The sequence below is a fragment of the Branchiostoma lanceolatum genome, chromosome 17 (genome assembly GCF_035083965.1).
Source record: "Branchiostoma lanceolatum isolate klBraLanc5 chromosome 17, klBraLanc5.hap2, whole genome shotgun sequence".
Taxonomy (NCBI): Eukaryota; Metazoa; Chordata; class Leptocardii; order Amphioxiformes; family Branchiostomatidae; genus Branchiostoma; species Branchiostoma lanceolatum.
The window spans coordinates 13,185,230-13,204,184 of NC_089738.1; the positions used below are offsets into that span (position 1 = coordinate 13,185,230).

The 18,955-nt window shown below is 44.1% G+C and overlaps 3 protein-coding genes across 4 annotated transcripts; 1 reads left to right on the plus strand and 2 right to left on the minus strand.

Annotated features, from left to right (window-relative positions):
- Window positions 1–130: 130 nt before the first annotated feature.
- LOC136422965 (uncharacterized) lies at window positions 131–6,379 on the minus strand. Of its 2 annotated transcripts, XM_066410929.1 has the most exons (11): window positions 6,186–6,379; window positions 5,382–5,503; window positions 4,931–5,008; window positions 4,172–4,405; window positions 3,889–3,983; window positions 3,285–3,428; window positions 2,807–3,131; window positions 2,513–2,607; window positions 1,924–2,058; window positions 1,379–1,757; window positions 131–1,055 (listed from the first exon to the last, which is right to left on the minus strand). In XM_066410929.1, exons 2-11 carry the CDS (start codon window positions 5,490–5,492, stop codon window positions 897–899), a joined length of 1,755 nt encoding a protein of 584 aa, XP_066267026.1. In that variant the 5' UTR covers window positions 5,493–5,503; window positions 6,186–6,379; the 3' UTR covers window positions 131–896. The 2 variants fall into 2 exon arrangements, with proteins under 2 accessions (XP_066267026.1, XP_066267027.1); XM_066410930.1 differs by lacking the exon at window positions 1,924–2,058.
- A 617-nt stretch (window positions 6,380–6,996) lies between these two features.
- Window positions 6,997–13,942, plus strand: LOC136422963 (lysosome-associated membrane glycoprotein 1-like). Its single transcript, XM_066410925.1, has 11 exons — window positions 6,997–7,138; window positions 7,712–7,848; window positions 8,105–8,306; window positions 8,776–8,940; window positions 9,295–9,500; window positions 10,080–10,320; window positions 10,815–10,985; window positions 11,417–11,625; window positions 12,115–12,346; window positions 12,614–12,784; window positions 12,969–13,942. The coding sequence occupies exons 1-11, from the start codon at window positions 7,081–7,083 to the stop codon at window positions 13,106–13,108; spliced, it is 1,932 nt and encodes a 643-aa protein (XP_066267022.1). The 5' UTR covers window positions 6,997–7,080; the 3' UTR covers window positions 13,109–13,942.
- Window positions 13,943–14,294: 352 nt separating this feature from the next.
- LOC136422962 (uncharacterized) lies at window positions 14,295–18,683 on the minus strand. The gene is made up of 2 exons (XM_066410924.1): window positions 18,407–18,683; window positions 14,295–17,959 (listed from the first exon to the last, which is right to left on the minus strand). Exon 2 carries the CDS (start codon window positions 17,730–17,732, stop codon window positions 15,147–15,149), a length of 2,586 nt encoding a protein of 861 aa, XP_066267021.1. The 5' UTR covers window positions 17,733–17,959; window positions 18,407–18,683; the 3' UTR covers window positions 14,295–15,146.
- Window positions 18,684–18,955: the final 272 nt, after the last annotated feature.

The following is an 18,955-nucleotide window of genomic DNA, read 5'->3' on the forward strand; positions in this document are numbered from 1 at the left end:
TTAACTTTTTCGAATATATTTAAGTGCATATTGCTTGTACAAAGTGCTTATATTCCACTTACCATGCTCAGATGTAACAGTCACTCATAAATCTTACACATCACAACACACTCAGCAATGACAAAGTCCATTCTTTAACCAAGAGGTTCTGTTTATTGTAATTTTATGATTTTTTTGTATGTGAGGAAAACAATGAGCCTTGACACTATTTGAGCCAGGTTAAGACATAGTTATCCTCGTTTTGCTACAGAATCAGCACATAACCATATGTGCTCCCAAACTTTTTTCCATTTTCATACTATTTTTTATTTTTTTCCAAGCTAAATAGGTCATGTCAAAAACAGGACCCTTACTCAGTTTAGCTTTTTTTCCTATGTTCATCGTGCTCCCAAACTTTCTTTCATTTTCATATTATTTTAATTTTTTTCCCAAGCTGAATAGGTCACGTCCAAAACATGACCCTTGCAGCTTATTTTCTCCCATTTTCATTTATAGGCAAGTCTAGCCTAGAAATATATAAAAATATAAAGGCATGATCATACCCTTGCAGAGTAGCCCAGTTCTTTACAGTTTTCATGCCTTATCCATTGAAATCAGGCACCCCTCTATCCCATATTTGGGACGATCAACTTTCGTGAGCTTGCTACATAGCTAATTTTTTTTAAACAAACATTTTTACATACATTTTGGTCTTTACAGTTTCCCCACACACTGTATGGTTGATTTTACAGAAAGATACACTGGGAGGTATTAACAAATGATAAAACATAATACATTTACACTTACTAGTTACATGATCAGACACACTGATGGACATGAATTTGAAACAAAAGGATTAGCACATTAACAGCATTTGCCGAATAATTTAGACAACCAGACAGTCTACCCTGACAGATTTAGCAGCAGCAGCGGATCTTGTTGCAGATGTTGCGACCCTTGCGCATGATCCAGTGCTTTATTCTCTGCAGCTTGCTCTTCTTCTTGATATTCAGAGGCATCTCACCGACCAACTCCTTTACTGTTGTCTCTTCCTGCTGGTCATCCTGGTCAGTCAGCTGAAAGGGGAGGTGGGATATGTTGTGGTCAGTCTTATGGACAGGTGGGAATGTTTTTGTGTTCTAGTTTTGTTTCAAGCAACCTGTTCTTCCAAAGGTGGGGAAAACACAGTACAATATGTTACAATACAACAGGAGCAACGATTGACCAACTGTGGTTCAAGCAATTTGTAAATTGTCTTTAATGAGTGTGTGAGAAGGAGTGTCTTTCCTTCTCTTCCTCATCTATGCTTGTTTACATAAGAAAACATATAAGAAGTAAGACACAGCAGAAACACCTGAAAGAAACAGATGTTTGGAAAAAGCTATGTCCCTGTCCTTACCTGAGACACAGCCGTGACAAACGAGGCCAGGCTGGTAGTGTCGCTGCCATCGTCCGCAGCAACAGATCTCGAGGTCCTCAGGTCCAGTCCATAGCAGAGGTTGTCCAGGTACACCTCGTCCTCCTCATCGATGGTTCTAACCTCTGGGGCTGTGACCAACATGTTCTGGTCTGTGTTTGTTGACACGGCAGAAGCTCCATCCACAGCAACTGATCTAGCATCTGAGCTTTGGTCCGTGTTCTGGGACATACCTGAGATCCCGTCAACACTCTGGATCCCGTAGAGGCTGGACACGGCGCTTCGCAGCTCGGCGACCAGGCTCACATCAGAGGTGTACGTTAGAGTGGATGACACCGTCTCGTCTATGCTTGCCCTACTCCTGAAGGAACACAAAATTCACAGTGTCAAAACAATCTGCTGTACAGATGGAAAATTCATGGCTCTTTCCCTGAGGCATCGCCAAAAAATCCATCAGTGATCAGTTTGATTCTGTTCCTTCACAAACTTAAGAGTCATTACTGCTTATTTCTACATGAACCTCTCACCTGCGTGAGGATACTTGGGCAGTTTCCAGGAGGTCGATGTACCCCTGTTTCTGCAGCTTGGCCATGGTCTTCTTCCTTCTCTTGTTGAATTTTTCTGACTTCTTGTGCGTTCGGCGCAACTCCTTCAGCGCGCCCCTGTCGTCATCAACACATAAAAACACTAGTAAAGGTCAAGAAAGAAAGATTACACACTTCATCCTGTGGCTTCATATAAGTTATCTGGAGAAATAAACATGTTTCTTCCTTTTTGCAATAACTTGCAAAGTACATTTGTCTTTCATAGGTGTCTGTTAAACTAAGATCACAAATGCACATATCATGTCCAAGCAGCTAGCTGTTTACTCTAGGCACCTAGTTTTTACCAATGTGCAGGCTGTTTTCTTATGTTCAAAGATGCGTTGACTTCCCATGTTGATTTTGTGGTATGACAAGTTAATGACAGGTTTCAATGAGACATCCATGTACATCTAATGTACATCTACATGCATGTACAGTTAATGTTATATCCATAGCTATCCTGGTACAATCTTGTCGGGATACCTGGAAAAAAAGAGTCCCTCAATGAAGAAATCAGCCGGCTCCTACTTACCTCCATTCCTTGTCAATGCGCTTGAATCCCTTTTTCTTCATGACGATGGAAGCCTTCATCTCCTTGGCCACATGTGCAAGCTGTAGCCTCAGCTCCTGCAATGAAAAAACAGAATGCAGGTCAACATTCATTCAGAACAAATGTTTGATTGATTGGTTGACAGATTGCTTGGTTGCTTTGTGGCCTGGTTTCAAATCTTGAATCATACAAATTACTTTTTAGAACACAATAGTAAATGGACAGTAGTTGTCTTCATCCACAAAAATGCACAACTGTACAGTAAAGATAGTTTACCTCCAGCCTTTTCTCCGAAGACTGCACAGGAGAGTCTGCAACTGTGGGGAGGGATGGTCTAGTTTCCTCTGCTGTGGTTGGGTTCTCCATGTCAGTACTGGCTACACTCTGGATGGAACGAGCGTCTGCGTCCAGAAATTCCTCTATATCATCTGACAGATCTTCGAGTCCGGGCTCTTCACTGACCTCAGTCTCCATTGCTGAGATTCCATCAACACTCTGGATCCCGTAGAGGCTGGCCACGTCGCTTCGCAGCTTGATGACCAAGCTGTCAGAGGTGCAAGTTTCTGTCGATGACACTGTACTGTCTACGCTTGCCCTCCTCCTGAAGGAACACAACATTCACAGTGTCAAAACAATCTGCTATACAGATTCCAGGCTCTGCCCCTGAGGCATTGCCAAAACTCCATTAGTACTCAGTTCTGTTCCTTTTCAAACTCAAGAGTCATTACTGCTGATTTCTGCATGAACCTCTCACCTGTGTGAGGAGACTTGGGCCTGAGGGGCAGTTTCCATGAGGTTGATGTACCCCTGTTCCTGCAGGCTGGCCATGGTCTTCTTTATCCTCTTATGGGCCTTTTCAGCCTTCTTGTACGAGCGGCGCAACTCCTTCAGCCCGTCCCTGTCGTCATCAACACATAAAAACACTTTAATACCAACCATGGGGAATTTAAGCTCAAGAAAGAAAGGTAACACTTCATCCTGTAGCTTTACATAAGTATTCTAGAGAGATAATCACGTTTCTTCCTTTTTGCAATAATTTGCAAAGTACACTGTTTAGGAAATTTCACAGGTGTCTGTTATACTAAGATCACAAACGCACATATCATGTCTAGACTGCTGGCTGTCTACTCTAGGCACCTAGTTTTTACCAATGTGCAGTTTGATAACGATCATTTTTCGTATGTATGAAGTTCAAAGATGCGTTGACTTCCCAGGTTAAATTTGTGGTATGTCAAGTTAATGACAGGTTTCAATGAGACATACATGTCTAATGTGTCACAGCTATCATGGTACAATCTTGTCGGGATACTTGGGAAAAAAGAGCCCCTCAATAGAAAAATCATCAGGCTCCTACTTACTCCCATTTCTCATCAACACGCTTGAACGCAACTTTCTTTGCGCTGATGGAAGCTCTCAACTCATTCGTCACCTGCTCTAGCTGTTGCTTCAACTCCTGTGACAAAAAATAAAATGCAGGTCAACGTTCACTCAGAACAAGCTTTTGATTGATTGGTTGACAGATTGTTTGGGTTCCTTGTGGCTTGGTTTCAAATCTTGAATCATACAAATTACTTTTTAGAACACAATAGTAATGGACAAGAAGATGTCTTCATGGAAAAATCAGTAGCAAAGATAGTTTACCTTGATTCTGTCCTCAGGTGACTTTGCAGGAGATTCTGCAACTGTGGGGAGTGATGGTTTAGTTCCCTCTGCCGTGGTCAGCTTCTCCATGTCAGTACTGGCCACACTCTGGATGGAACGAGCGTCTGCGTCAACAAACTCCTCATCTGACAGTTCCTCCAGTCCGGGCTCCTCACTGACCTCAGTCTCCTCCAGGACTGCTGTACCTTTTGACCCATCGTCTGTCACCTCAGCCTGTGAGAGGCAGGAAGTTGTTTCTGTTATGTTCTAGTTGATCTTTTTCATTATTATCAGTGCTTGAGTCTAATCCGAGTGCAACACAATGTGGTAAGTAAGTGATATCTATCATATTGTCTTCATAGTGTGAATGGTGCAGTGATTTGGGAACAGGTCCCTTTAGCAGTGTAAATCGTGTTCAGCATGAAGGACAGTCATGTTTACCTGTGTGTGGATGGTGTTCAGCACCAAGGACGGGTGTGTTTACCTGTGTGTGGATGGTGTTCAGCACCAAGGACAGGTGTGTTTACCTGTGTGTGGATGGTGTTTAGGACCAGGGACAAGTGTGTTTACCTGTGTGTGGATGGTATTCAGCAACAGGGACAGGTGTGTTTACATGTGTGTGGATTGTGTTCAGCACCAAGGACAGGTATGTGTCCCTATGTGGGGATAGTGTTCAGCACCAAGTCCCCTCTATTCTAAATCAATTCACAGTAACGTTATACACAATGAGAAAGAAAAACAAATTATGCCATGACCAACCTTCCCCTTTCCCTCTCCCTTATCTCCACCACTGAGCAGGTCCAAGCTGTGAACAATCGGCACCCTCTTCATGAAGTCCTGTATGATAAACACAGGTGAGAACAGTACTGAGAACAGGTCAAGAAAGGTATTGGTCATATAACAGTTAGCTAGTATGTAACATTAGGTTGAATGTTTTTCTTACCTCCTTGTAGATATCATAGTAATGTTATACAGTATGAATGAATGACTGCGAATAAAGTGATGTCATCTTGACTTCTTGTTTCTCTGTTCTGTACTAAAAGTGTCCTTAGTATTGACTTCTTTTCTGTTCTGTACTAAAAGTGTCCTATTGACTCGTCTCTGTTCCGTACTAAAGGTGTCCCATTGACTTCTTGTTTCTCTGTTCTGTACTAAAGCGTCCTATTGACTTCTTCTCTGCCTGTTCCGTACTAGACGTTTCCCTGCTCACCTTGAAACCTCCGAACCAGGGCTCGCTGCTCACCGCGGGTCTTCCCTGGTCCGCCTCGGCCGAACCGTCCGGCCGGCCCGCCGACACTGCTTTCCTCGTGAAGCTTTCCATCTTTCTTCCTTCTGGGCAGGTATAGACATATTACTGCTACTATTTATAGCACATAATGTCCTTGGTTATAGATATTCGAACATGTTCCTGGAGTTTTTATCCCCCATGCAGTCCCCAGTCCCACCTCACGCAGTCGTTCACTGTCTCTCCTGCAACAAGTCTGTTTTGCATCAACTCAGCGCTACTCTCCATATTACACATGTTGCTCCTTCATTCCTCCCCTGTTTAACGTCTGTTGTAGTATCCTTTGATCATTCATCCAAACTTGCACAAATGTTTAAAATCGCGATGAAAAATCTCATCGTTCGGCAGGATTTGTTGAAGCCATCTTCTTACTTAGCTATTATGCGCACGCGCACGAGGTGGCTCTTCATCAAACTTCCCAACATGCCCCGCGGCAACTTTTCGCATTTCTAAAAACTATGAAATTATGACGTCACATTACCTACGTCACTCTTAACTACAGCGACGTGAACCCAGGCTCTAGTACAATCTGACCCCACTAGCTACATATACATCCACGATACGAGTATCCACATGATAGTTTACTCCAGTAAAACTATCAGAATGCTAACTCTGTCTTAGAAAATAGCAGTTCTCAGGGAAAACAACTTTTACGTATCCCAAACTTGTTGTGAACTTACTGTAACTTTGTTGGAAAAACCATAAACTCAAGGATCCTTAAGTACTTACCGTATTATCTCCAATAGTCGATGAAAGTTTAGCCAAGTTCTAAACCTCGTCTTCGTAAAATCTCGAGTTGACTCTCACTGGATAAGTTCCCTAACCAATAACGATGACTTACGTCACGTCGTTTTAAGAGAATGTGCGGTGAGAAGCAAAAAAATAACGAAACTTGTGGAGCACACAAGAGTGCGTCAGAGTCTCACGACTTCAAGTGCTGAGATGGCCGGTTCTATTGTGCGTCAATCTACGCATGCGCTGTTCGACCCGCTGTTTTGCGAGGTTCGCGGCTGTTCTATGACGACATAAACGTTTATGGGGAAAAGTACAAAAAACTCGAGGCGGCAATTTCTTAAATCCTTGTTGTTCTAATATTTTTGTTCTCAAAATTCTACATACATCAATCCATAGAATTTAATTAATGTGATATAGAATCTCCATCAATCTTTTAGCACTGCTCTTATCATATGTATCTGTATGTGTAACAGACGTCCATGGACATACGTTAAACAACATAGCAAGTGTAAGAAAATAAAGATTTTTCCACCATACAAGTTACCCAAAAATATACACGTTTAGAAACTAAATCGGTTGAAGACATTCTTGTTATTTTTCTACCGCATGATTTCATCTAACAACAATGATACAAACCTAGAACAATTACACAGACCGGGAAGGATCCCTTGTAACCTTGATGGTAAGCAAATCCCCATTACATAGCTTTAAAATTGCCAACATTTCCATCATATACAATAAAGCGGCATAAAGACTACCTTGTATGGACTGACCTTCATGTTTTAAATGTCATCTGGCGGTTAGAGTATGTAGTGCAGGCCAAACAGGTGATTGTAGCCAAAGTTTCGGCAAACTTCGTCCGCAGGTAACCCTGATACGGAAGTGAAACATGGCGTGGCTAGTCTGTCTTACCATCCTGGCCTTATCGTCCTTTGTACATGTGAACAGTGAGTAGTAGAAAGTTAGACATGTGTCTATTATTCAATGAGAATGTCACTTACGTGGATGGATAACGTTATAATGGAAATGGCGGCCTGGCGGGTGCTATAAAGTGACCAAAGTTCATTCATCGACAACATCACATGAATGTCTGCAAACAGAAGTGTGTGTAACAGGTGTCTATGGGGGAGGGGGAGGTGTTATACAGACTTTAGTAACGCTTACTTAGGAAGTCCATGTATACCGTAATGTTTCGTCAGGTAGATATGGAGAAAACCAACTCGTCGGACTTCCTCGTCAGAAGATTCTGGCCAGTCTCCGTGGTCTAAAATGATCATTGATAGACCGATATTTGTGAAGGTACATAACGTTAGAGAATTCAGTATTTACAAGGGCCAACGAAACGCCAGATCCAGTAGATAGTCTTGTTCTTGTATATTATGGGCTATGTAAAGTATGGATGGGCATATGTCGTCAAAGGTATAACCTTTTTGTTAAAGGTAATCATTTATGACATGAGTCGAAGATATAGGCAGACAAGGACAAGAAGACTTTTACTGATTTTCTTCTAAACCTTCCAGGCCAGGAGCGGGGCCCACCTCCGTCCCCTGTCGGCCATTTTGCAGTATCTGACGGTCAGAACAACACCTGTCTCCTCATGACCGTCGGGATGACATTTCACGTGCCGTATGTGAAGAACGACACCAAGAACACTAAGGTTCGCCTCCTTTATACTCACACTGCGTGTAGCTGTCTTCATACCTACTGTACGGATTCGTGAGTGATAAGAATTGAGAGTCATACATGTTCTTATTAAGTACCTTTGCTGTTCCGTACCTCTGTCATAGTTAAGCTATTTAAGGACGAAAAGAGCAGCAAAAAGAAAACTATGAAAGTTTAGCAGAAATATATATAAGCAGTATATAATTACAGGGTTCATGATCAAAATGTGTTTTTTCAATTCCATCTTCCAGGCAGTTGCCAGTTATCCCCTACCAACTGACGCTGACGTCACGGGTTCATGTAAGGACACCACTGCGTCTATCACATTATCCTGGGGGAACGGCTTCAACGTCACCGTCAAGTTCGAAAGTAACGCCACGGTGTTCTACGCCTCGGATATCGTCACCGGATACGCACTGAACCATGACGTATTTCCCGATTGCAAGGACGCTGGTGATTTTAATTTCATCTAATAGGCCTCTCAAAATTAGCTATGATTTTTACGTCCGTGGCTTCAATGCCTAAATGGTCAGTGTAGGGGCCATGGGTTCGATGCCTGACATTTCTAGCTAGGCGTTGTGCCCTCACTCCTCCTGGGTATATTAAAACGGGTACCTGGCTTCGGTTGGGGAGGTAAACATGTGCATGCGGAGGTAGGACAGGGATGTGCTCCGCCTTACAATACCGTGCACTACTAGTGGATACCAACCCACTGCCCCTACGGCCTCAAGGCTATGGGACTACATTTACCTACCCTTTTCCTCGATAAACTAAGGTGTTGGTTTCCCTCCAGTTGTGGAGGCAAAAGGCGGCGGAGGGAGAGAGATGGGCTCCGTCTTTCAATACACAGTGCACGTGCACATCCTGTACGGCCTCCAAAAAGCTATGGGACCTTCATGTTTTCCCTATTTCTATCTACCAGGAGAGACGAGACTTCAGAGCGGCCCTCCTCACGACATCCACGCCATGCCCGGCCGGTCCTACATGTGTGACGTCACCGTGAACGTGACCGTGGGAAATGTCTCCGTCTCGTTCTCACACCTACAGGTGCAGCCGTTTCAGGTCAAGGGTGGCAACTTCAGTAAAGGTGAGTTTCAGGACATTTCTCAGTGGAGTTCAGAGGTGGTAGAACTACTATAGGATCCTATAGTCGTTTGTCAGACATGACAGACATTCCAGGTCATAGGGTCAACAGAAGAGGCTACAAAGTCACGGGAGGTCTTGTTTTTGGTCTGTCTGCGTTTTCACAGTTGCATATTTTCCACGTGCTAGTCACGTTCCATGCAGAGTGACAGGAAGTTATCAATGGACAGTGTAGTGCCATACCTTATTTGAATTATCAATGAACTACAATTAAACAAGACATACGAGAAAGTCTAAATGTTTCACGGAGGCATGAGATCTTCAAACTCTTGTTATGTATGTTTTACTCCTCATCCAGCGGAGGAGTGTGCAGCGGACATGTCCACCACACCCAGCGCCCACACTATTCCAGTGAAAACAACCGTGCACCCCACCCCAACCCCCTACCCCGTCCCCAAACCCACCCAGAACAACTACACCCTGACAGACAGCGGGGGTAAGGTGTGCTTCATGGCGCTCATGGCGGCTCAGATACAAGTCAACTACACCAGAACAACTGGCAAGGTACATTCTCCTACACAGAGCCTCGCCGCGGAGTTTAAAATATGCCTTGGAGAGGCTCTAATAAACCAGGCTGAGGTTTCCACTTTTGCAGGCCTGGGCTCTAACCTGCTCTCAGATAATGAGATCTAGAAAATCGGATCTACCCAGAGAAAACATGTAGGCGATTCTATGATTGGCTGACAGCTTGTTATAGGCCACGCCCTGACAAAAGGGGAAACCTCAGCCCGGTTTATGCTATGGTCACATTTGCACCGATGCCCGTAAAATCGTCAAAGAACGAGCCTAAACCATGCATCTATCCATTCTATATATTTTGTCTTTTAGCTTTGTACATGGTCTCATGTATATTGTCAATGTAAAAACCACTTGATCATGATAAACGCATATGAAGGAGAGAAATTAGCTGTAGTAATTATAAGATGCTTATTTGACATGAATTCAGGAATTGATACAGAAATGAATGGGGAAAAAAGCTACAAACTCGGCTATAACACTGTCGTTGACGTCGTCCATGTCAGTTATATCACGGCCGGTTATACTGTTTAATTTTCGGGAAACTTGTTTGATTTCTTAAAACAGACTGGATTAGCCGTTTGGGACGTACCAAAGAACACAAAGGTAGCCGGGACATGTGGGAACGACACGGCGTCCCTGCAGCTGGTGTTCGACGGAGGCCTGACCAACCTCACCGTGGTCTTCGTCTCCACTAAAGGGTGGAACGACCTTGCGGACGTTGACACAGACATCGGCTTTAAGGCATCTGAGATGGTTCTTGAATATATGGAAACTGAGGCTCGCTTTCCCGACAGTGTTGACAATGGTAAGAACTTCAGTGAATGGACACGGCATTGTACATTCATTTTTGAGCTTAATTGAAATCAACGCTAGATATTGATATCATTGCTTATCTCCAAGCAGATGTAAGGACACGGCCAGTTTAAGCGTATTACGAGTTTCTTTGTGGTATTTTGTATGTCTTCTGAGTAGTGCATCCTTCTAACGACTTGCCACAAAAACACGTATAAAACACTGAGACAGAGCCGCATCCTACATCTGCTCAGAGGTCAATCATTGTAGGATCTAGAATACATAGCACCCCGACGATAAATGCATTGTACCAACAACCACATTAGCATTGCCTCCGTGAAAACGGAGGTATTGTAATCACAATCAGTTGGTGTGTTTTTACAGTTGCAGCCTGCCAGAAGGTGGAAATGATGTAATAGGATACTTGGAGAGGTCGTTTGGGGTTTGTTTCAGAGCTGGTTGTCAGACTTAGTCATATACAACATTTTCTCCCGTCAAATATCTTAGGAACGAGCCACACCACTGAGAAGAAAAACCTGACGACTTTCCGGGGTTCGTCCGGAAAGTCGTACAAGTGTAACGCCCGGCAGTCGGTGGAACTGAACGATGACGTCACGCTGCTGTTTGAAGATGTCCAACTTCAGCCGTTTCAGGTGAAGGGCGGCCATTTTGACCCTGGTGAGTTTTTTGTCTGACTTGATATCACCAATTTCAATTATTGATCAATAGGTTAAGGTTGAATAGATGGTTAGTAGACATCTCAAGAAGAAACCTATACTAAGTCTCTCTCTATATATGAATGATAGATTAAATGCAAAAAAATTGTAAGGATATAGTGCATGGTAACTTCAGGGAATGAAACTATCTTAGAGAGTTAGACAGTTTCTTAATATGTACTGTCCTGTATCTACAATACAGAGATTTGCAACACTACGTTCTTTTATCCATTGTGAAATTCTGATATGGAAGACGATAGCCATGTATACTAGAAATACTAGTTGACAGAAATGTGTGAACGCCAGGTGTCGAACAATCGTAAAATAGATTTCGCTTTTCGCGAACCTGTAAGATTGTTATATCTTACTTCTCCCCCCCCCCCCACCCCCCAGTGGAAGAGTGTTCAGCAGATAAGCAGACCACCCCAGAGCCAGGCAACACCACCACACCCATGACTACCATGGCAACCGTTCCCCCGCCACGCCCAGGTCATGACCCCAGCATGTTGAACTTCACGCTGACGGACGACAACGACAAGATCTGCTTCATGGCGGTCATGGGTTTGCAGATAGAGGTCAACTACATTGCTCAGGACAGCAAGGTACATGCGTCGATAGATTAATCGATTACATTGTTTGTGAACTAGTTTTTGTATTCTCAAAGTTCGAATACATTACGTGAACTTCTTACATGTGTATACTTGAGAATTGTTACTTCCGGAAAGGAGGTTCACCTCCGAGCGGGGTACTGTTTTTGGTTGTGTTTGTGTATCGCACCGATAACTCAAGATCCTTTTGATGGATTTGTATGAATTTTGGTTTATGTGTGTGGGTCCCGAGCAAACATGGCCGATTTTGGGGGCCTCGGTAGTATTTTCAGAACAGCAGGCCGACGCCCCCGTCCTGAAAGTAGTGTGGTAAAGTCCATAGACAGCTGGTTTGCTCGACGATGTTAATTTCCTCGATTTGGGACACAGGGTTTTCTTGGGACATTTTGAGTATCAACCGTTCTAGCACATGATAAGGTTTTGGCTATGGCACAAGTTACGATATTGACAAAAACACGTTGAATGTTTTGCACGGTTTAACAGAACACTACTGCCCGTTGGAATGTACCCAAGAACGTCAATGTCACCGGGAAGTGTTCCAACACTACAACTACCTTGACCTTGACATTTGATGGTGGACTCACAGTCGTGATGATGACCTTCAAGAACCAGAGTGGGAAGGGCGGCTCGGTTAACAAGTTCATGGTTTCTGACATCGACTTTCGTTACATGAAGGACAAGTCTCACTTTCCCGATGCCCAACCTGCGGAACTCGGTAAGAAAGTACATGTAATCTCCAAGCAGATCTATCGGTGGCAAGGCAGTATCAAAAGTGCCGACGAGTATCCAAAGCCCTTTTGAATACTGGTTGGCCCTTTTGATACTGCCTTGCCACCGATAGATCTCCTGGGAGATAAGTAAACAGGTTAAAGTGACAGATTGTGTTAATTTTTTTACCTCCATGAAAATGGAGGTATTGTAAACAGTTGGTGTGTTTGTTTGTTTGTTTGTAACAACATTTATTCCGTGTGCGTGCATGCAGGTAAGAACGTTAGCGTCTCGCAACACAACCTGACGGTCTTCAAGGGGGAACTGGGTAGCTCCTACCTCTGCAAAGTGGGCAAAAACATCACTCTGAACCAAAACGTCACTTTAAGAGCCATTAAAGTCCATGTGCAGCCATTTGGCCTGAAAAACAACAAGTTCAACGAAGGTTTGTATCAGTGGTCATTGTTCCTTGTTCCATTTGTCTTGCGTATGTTTCTTGTGTGTTGGTTGACCAGATATGCCTTAGACACATACAGAACGGTGTAATAAACCTGTCATCTTTATGATATTGAGATGTTCAAACTAAGGAACTGTTGGAAACCCCGAATACACGAAAATCTCTATTTCAGCTGAAGTGTGTGAAGCGGATAATGACGTCACCACCCTCCGTCCAATCATCGTCGGCTGTGCGATCGCGGGGATAGACGTGTTGATGCTGATGTATTATGGGATAGGTCGGCGCATGCGGAGGAACAAAGACACTCGATAAGAATGCGATTTTGCATGGTGTTATAACTAGAACTATAACATCTTCTCTCAAAAATGTGCTAATAATATTTAAGATCCAATTCTTTTCTTGATCACATGCAAAAAATGGTCAGTATCGTTAGCTATCGAGTATCGAGTTTTGTACCCTATCATCATGGCCTAAGGATCCCTTAGTATCATTGTCTGAGACAAGCTGGGTGACTACTTGTAATATAATTTCCTATGAAATTTAAAAACAATTCCTATATGTGAATTAAAATTGACTATTATGCCATATCCTTTGAAATTTTCATTTTGTTCAAGTGCAATATGTATTACAAGTGGCAAGGCAATCTTTTTTGTTGCTATCGAATTTGTTCTTATCTTTTATCTAATCATTAGAAGCTTACTAGGTTCAAATCTTAGACTGCAACAACACGTTAATACTTTTTTCACAAGTAATTCGTTAATTGGTTAAATGTTGCCATCATATAACATAGACAGGCAGTAATCTGCATGTGTTTGGCACTGTGTGTGACGATGAGGACCAGATTTTGATTGTATACCGACATGTATTGTAAATACATGTATAGGACAGTGCGGAAGAAAGTACCAACGTGTTAGAAATCGCACCAAATGTTGTACAAGTATGCCCCATACTACATAATCTGTTATAGAGTAGAAGACTCTTCAAACCAAGTAAGTTGTTAATATCTTACACCATTGTTGCACAATGAAATTATTGTAAAAGTCGTTTTTGGTCGCTATTATTGGAACGTGAGAAAAAAAAACTTGGGTTGTACATTTCTGAAATAGCGGTGAATTGTCGTTATCATTAAAAATCATGAAAAAATTACATTCTGCCTCTTGTAGCTTACTGACTGACCATAAGACGGCTGCACCGTTACTACTGGCGACTCAGGGTAATATTCAGACAGATGATGTGTACGTGCACGTACTTTGCAATCGGGAGGTTCTGACCCTTTTAACGTCAAGGTCTTGTGGCTTCTACGACTACAGTCTAAGAGATTACAAACAACAACCAAGGCCATGTGTTTGAGCTGGCTGACTTCATCGGCCTGACTCAGGACATCAACCCGATTGTGCAGGCTGTCTGCAACGCTTGATATATGGCGACTCAGAGATATAATATATTGTTCTGTAGGGCTTGGACGCTTGGTTGTTGGGGCATTTAGCAAGAGATTCTTTGTTTTGCCGCTATTTACCATAATAATAAAAGTCTAGGAGCTGTATTTAAGAGTTATGCGTATACAAGACTTATGTAATCTCCGTTGATGAATTTTTGCATTGCATAACTTAAGAAAGCTCTATCGTGTGACGAAATAGTTACAGTCTTTTTTTTCATTTTAGCCAGAAATGTATACTTTCAGCGCCATTAACGTCAAAGCACACGAAATCATGTGGTATTTGCGCCAGATATTTTTCAAATTTAAAGGACACGTTTATTTCTTACTGTTATAAGTTCAAATCTGACTTTTCCTTTGTGAACTACCTTTCGTCGATTCGAACTAAATCTTTGGTTGCTAACATAACTAAACTTGTTGATTACTGTGACTGTGCTGTCTGCAGTTTTGTTTGTTTGAAAACCTGAATAAAAAGACATAAGTAAACTTAGAATTAGCTCATATTATTTTATGATAGAAAAAGGTAGTTACAAAAATATACATGTACCATGGTACAAGCCACTCAAAGACGTTGCCCTATGTGTCAAGAACATGTTGAAGATGAAGTCCACTTTCTATTGACATGTCCCACTTAAATAAAAAAAACTACACAAGCTCATGAATATTATCACTAGTAAAAGCAACAATCTTATCCAAGACGAGTACAGGGACTTTTAATTTACTTATGCTATGTCCTGACTCCATTTCCATATATCTAACGTTACGGGCAATACTGTTTGCTATTGAATGTTTTGCAATAAAAGCAGCGGCCATGGCAGGAGACGATGCCCCCAAAGATGCCTAAAGCTGTAAAAAAGACCGGTAGATTCCCATGGCTTTGCTGTAGATGAACTGCATTGGTCTGAAAGTCCGTTATCAAATGTTGTGATTGGCCAGTTGCGCAGCACGTCTCTGCGGCCTCATCAGGTCTATCTTCCGGAACAGTTCGTCAGGAGTCGGCCGCTTCGAAGGGTCGACTATCCAGCAGGACCTGATGATGCGGTACACCGACATCGGACAATTCTCCGGCTGTTGCAGACGAACCCCTTTCCTCAGCAGCTCCAACATTGTGCAGACGTCGGGGTGCTTCGGACCGCCAGCATAGCGCGGCTCCTCACCAAAGCTAGCGATCTCCCACAGCAGCACGCCGTACGACCACACGTCACTCTCACACGTGTACACCCCGTCCCGTAACGACTCCACGGCCATCCACTTCAGCGGCAACAGATCCTCCTCCCCGCCTTGGTTGGAGCGTTTGTACGCCGAAGACACGTAAACGTCACGCGACAGCCCGAAATCCGCGATCTTGGCCACCTTCCTGTCGCTGATGACGACATTGCGAGCTGCGATGTCCCGGTGCACGATCTTCAGACGTGCCAGCTCCGATAACCCACTGGCAACGTCACAGGCAAACCCAAGGCGTTCTAACAGTTTACTATTCCCCGTGGTCTTGCGTTGTTCACGCAGACTCCACAGGTACCGCCGCAGTTCTTCATTGCTCGCGTACTCTACCAAGATGTACTGAGGCTCAGACATAGTCACGACGCCATAAAGCCTCACCACATTCGGGTGTCCCTCTTTGTCCTCGTGGATCCTGGTGAGGATGGTCATTTCGCGGCGAAAGTCGCGGACAGCCGACGCTGTCATGCGGTCAGGCCGGATACTTTTAGCGGCGACCAAAACCTCGTAGCCTTCGGGCACGCGCAGTCTTCCCCGCACGACATGGCCGAACTCTCCCTCGCCGATCATGTTTTCGAAACGAATGTTCTCTTTTTCTACCTCCCATGATGAAAGAGTTTCTATGAAGGAAGTCATTTCCAAGTCCACAGTTGAGTGTTCTGGTGTTCTTTGACGGCGGCGAGCCACTCTCACCAGGATACCAGCCACGATACAACCGATTATAGCAATGCCAATGGTCGGGATAACGGACGCCAACACTACAACAACGACTTCATTCTTGTGCATCTGGTCACACCTGTTTCCATGACGACCAGGAGGACACAGACAGCCCTCCCACCTGTCACACGTCCCTCCGTACTGACAGTCACACACTCGGCTGCAAACTTCTCCATAATAGTTAGGTCGGCATTCAGTAGCGTTCAGAATGAAAGTCGCTCTAAAGAGTTGACCATCTTCCGCCTGTACCATACAGCTGTATCTGCCGTTAGCTGATTCTAGGATCGGCTGAAAGCTGATGGAACTGTTCTGTACCGCCCCTTCTTCGATGACTTTTGTGTCGTTATATCCTTTTCCTGCTTGATAAGCCCACGTCATATTTGCTACCTGGATGTGTGGAGCCAGGCAGGTCAATGTCAAATTGGTAGCGATGTATTTTATAACTGAATCGCCAGGTGTCTCTACGATGACGACCTCAGGCCAGGGAATATCACATACCCGCCCCCTCCAGCCCGGACGGCACTCACAGGCACCGTTATAGCCATGGCACCGAGCCCCGTTCTTACAAACACAACCCTTGTCACAGTACATACCGTACCAGCCCTCAGGACATCCTGTAATGTTGTACTCAAATGTCCACTCAAACAGATTTATACCCCCAAGAAACGTGACATTAGCTCCACATCGTATCCAGTATGATGGTGTAGACCATATCTGATTGAACTCCACAGCAAAGACATAGCGGGCACTTTCCGTCATTTGGAACTGACCACTTCGTACCCACTGAGGTAAGTCGTCATCGAGAGAAATGTCCAACGCAGTTAACTTCCCTATATTCTTCCACTCTGCGTCGTGACATTTGAGTTCGACCCTACCTTCTCGAGTTCCTTGAAGTGCGGGGGGTATAAGAGCCTCGTCTGAATATAAGTTCGTTACTCTAACAACATATCTTAGGGAACAATCGTCTTTGAAGACGAAGTTAGCGGCGTAATGTCTCGGTAAAGGGTACTGAAGATAGTCGGCGAACGACCCAAATTCATCTCCGTTAACTGACATGTAAAATCCGTCATCACTGCTGAGTACGGTGTGACTCCCACCAAGATCTCTGTGCGGAAGAACTGGCGTTTCGCACCGTTTGTTATAAAATGGCGGGTATCCCGGCACGTCCATGACTACGATGACGAGGGTCATTTCGAAAACGGCCTTGCTGCCGATGTTTCTCAGCTCCACCGTCAGGTTGTACCGCGGGTGTACCTGGTAGTCCAGCGGAGCCGCCACGATCACCGCCAAGTCCTCAGCACGAACCCCAAACCGTCCCGAATCGTCCCCCGTGGTGATGTTTACTGACCAAAACGGCCCGTTGCTGTCTTCTGCAGAACTGATGTTGGCAGCAAGAAAATCTATTAGCCGCACCACTGTGCTGCCAAATGGCACATCCTCGGCTATTTTGACATTTTCATTTTCCCCCAAAACGAAAAGGTCGTCCTGGGTGGTAGACTGGAAGCCAGCCAGCAGTTCGGCAAGCAGAAGTACAGTACAGGACGAAGCACGCATGCGCAGTGCCATCTTAGTTTCGTAGAGCAATGGCCCTCTGATGCCACCTTTTCTCTCCTTGTTTCCTGGTCAATTGTTTCATTTTCTTGTCAGCTACTGTTTTGAGAACGTCACTTCCGTTTTCTCTCCCTGTTTCCTGGTCAGTTCTTTCCCGGCTTTCTTGTCACGTACTCTTTTGTCGACGCACTATTTCTTCTTGGTGTTTCTCTTTCATCGGGGTCACCTCATCCTTAAGGGTGCTAGACAAAAAACAAAACAACAAAGTTACTTTAACGGCTCTGACGGCCAACAGAACGCAATGAATGTCAATCTGGGGCAAAAGGGCAGATTACTTTCAACGCGGAAGTTCAAGATTTTGCGGAAGCAAACCTCGGGCCCGAAATCGATTTTCACCCAAAACACATAGATTCTTACGCTTTTCCGCCATGATGGTATCCAATGTCATTTCGCAGTTGATTATGAGAAATGTGAACTCAGACTTAGACCCTCACTTTTTCCCTTGCACTATCTGTGCTCTATCACCGGAATTATACTATAATGGACATTATACTATATGCACCTTTTCAAACCCTGTCTCTTCACACGGACTTTAGTTTCCCCCCTTCCTTAATTCCTCAAAGATCTAGAATTGGTAGAGTGACTCAAGGAGGTTAATCATAGGGCTCGTTGAGTAAAGATATCCCCACCTGTGAGACAAAATGGACGACAACATTGGAGATCACAGCTTGCAGTGGTGTTGACCTGTCCCGGAGTCACTTCCGTCTGAAATGTCTCCTAACCTCCCGGTTAAACCGAGGCAAACTAGCCATAGCGTTTCACCTCTGATATGAGAGGCCGCGTCTAAGGTCTACAAACCTTGCTTATGAGTGAAGCAGGCTGTTCCTGTGACCTTCGACGGTGCAAACATATCTACTCACTAAGCTAGCAGAGGTTGGAGGGGAAGATTGTGACCTTCTTACCATATGCCTCACCAACCCGCAGACGGAAAACGGGGCATGTGTTAGAATTTTAATCAAAAGGTCACAACGTTCCCGAACAATTGCAACCTCTGCTTGGGGAGGACCGCTTGCTTCCGGCCGGATAGTCAAATTGCCAAATGTCGGTCTTTTCTAGAACTTTGGGGGAAATGGTGAAAGACTCGCAAGGGGTTTGAAGTTTTAGGTTTAGTTGACTTTGTTGTCGACAAGGCGACAATCTAAAATCAAGAAAGATAGCCATATATCTTTGAATATTAT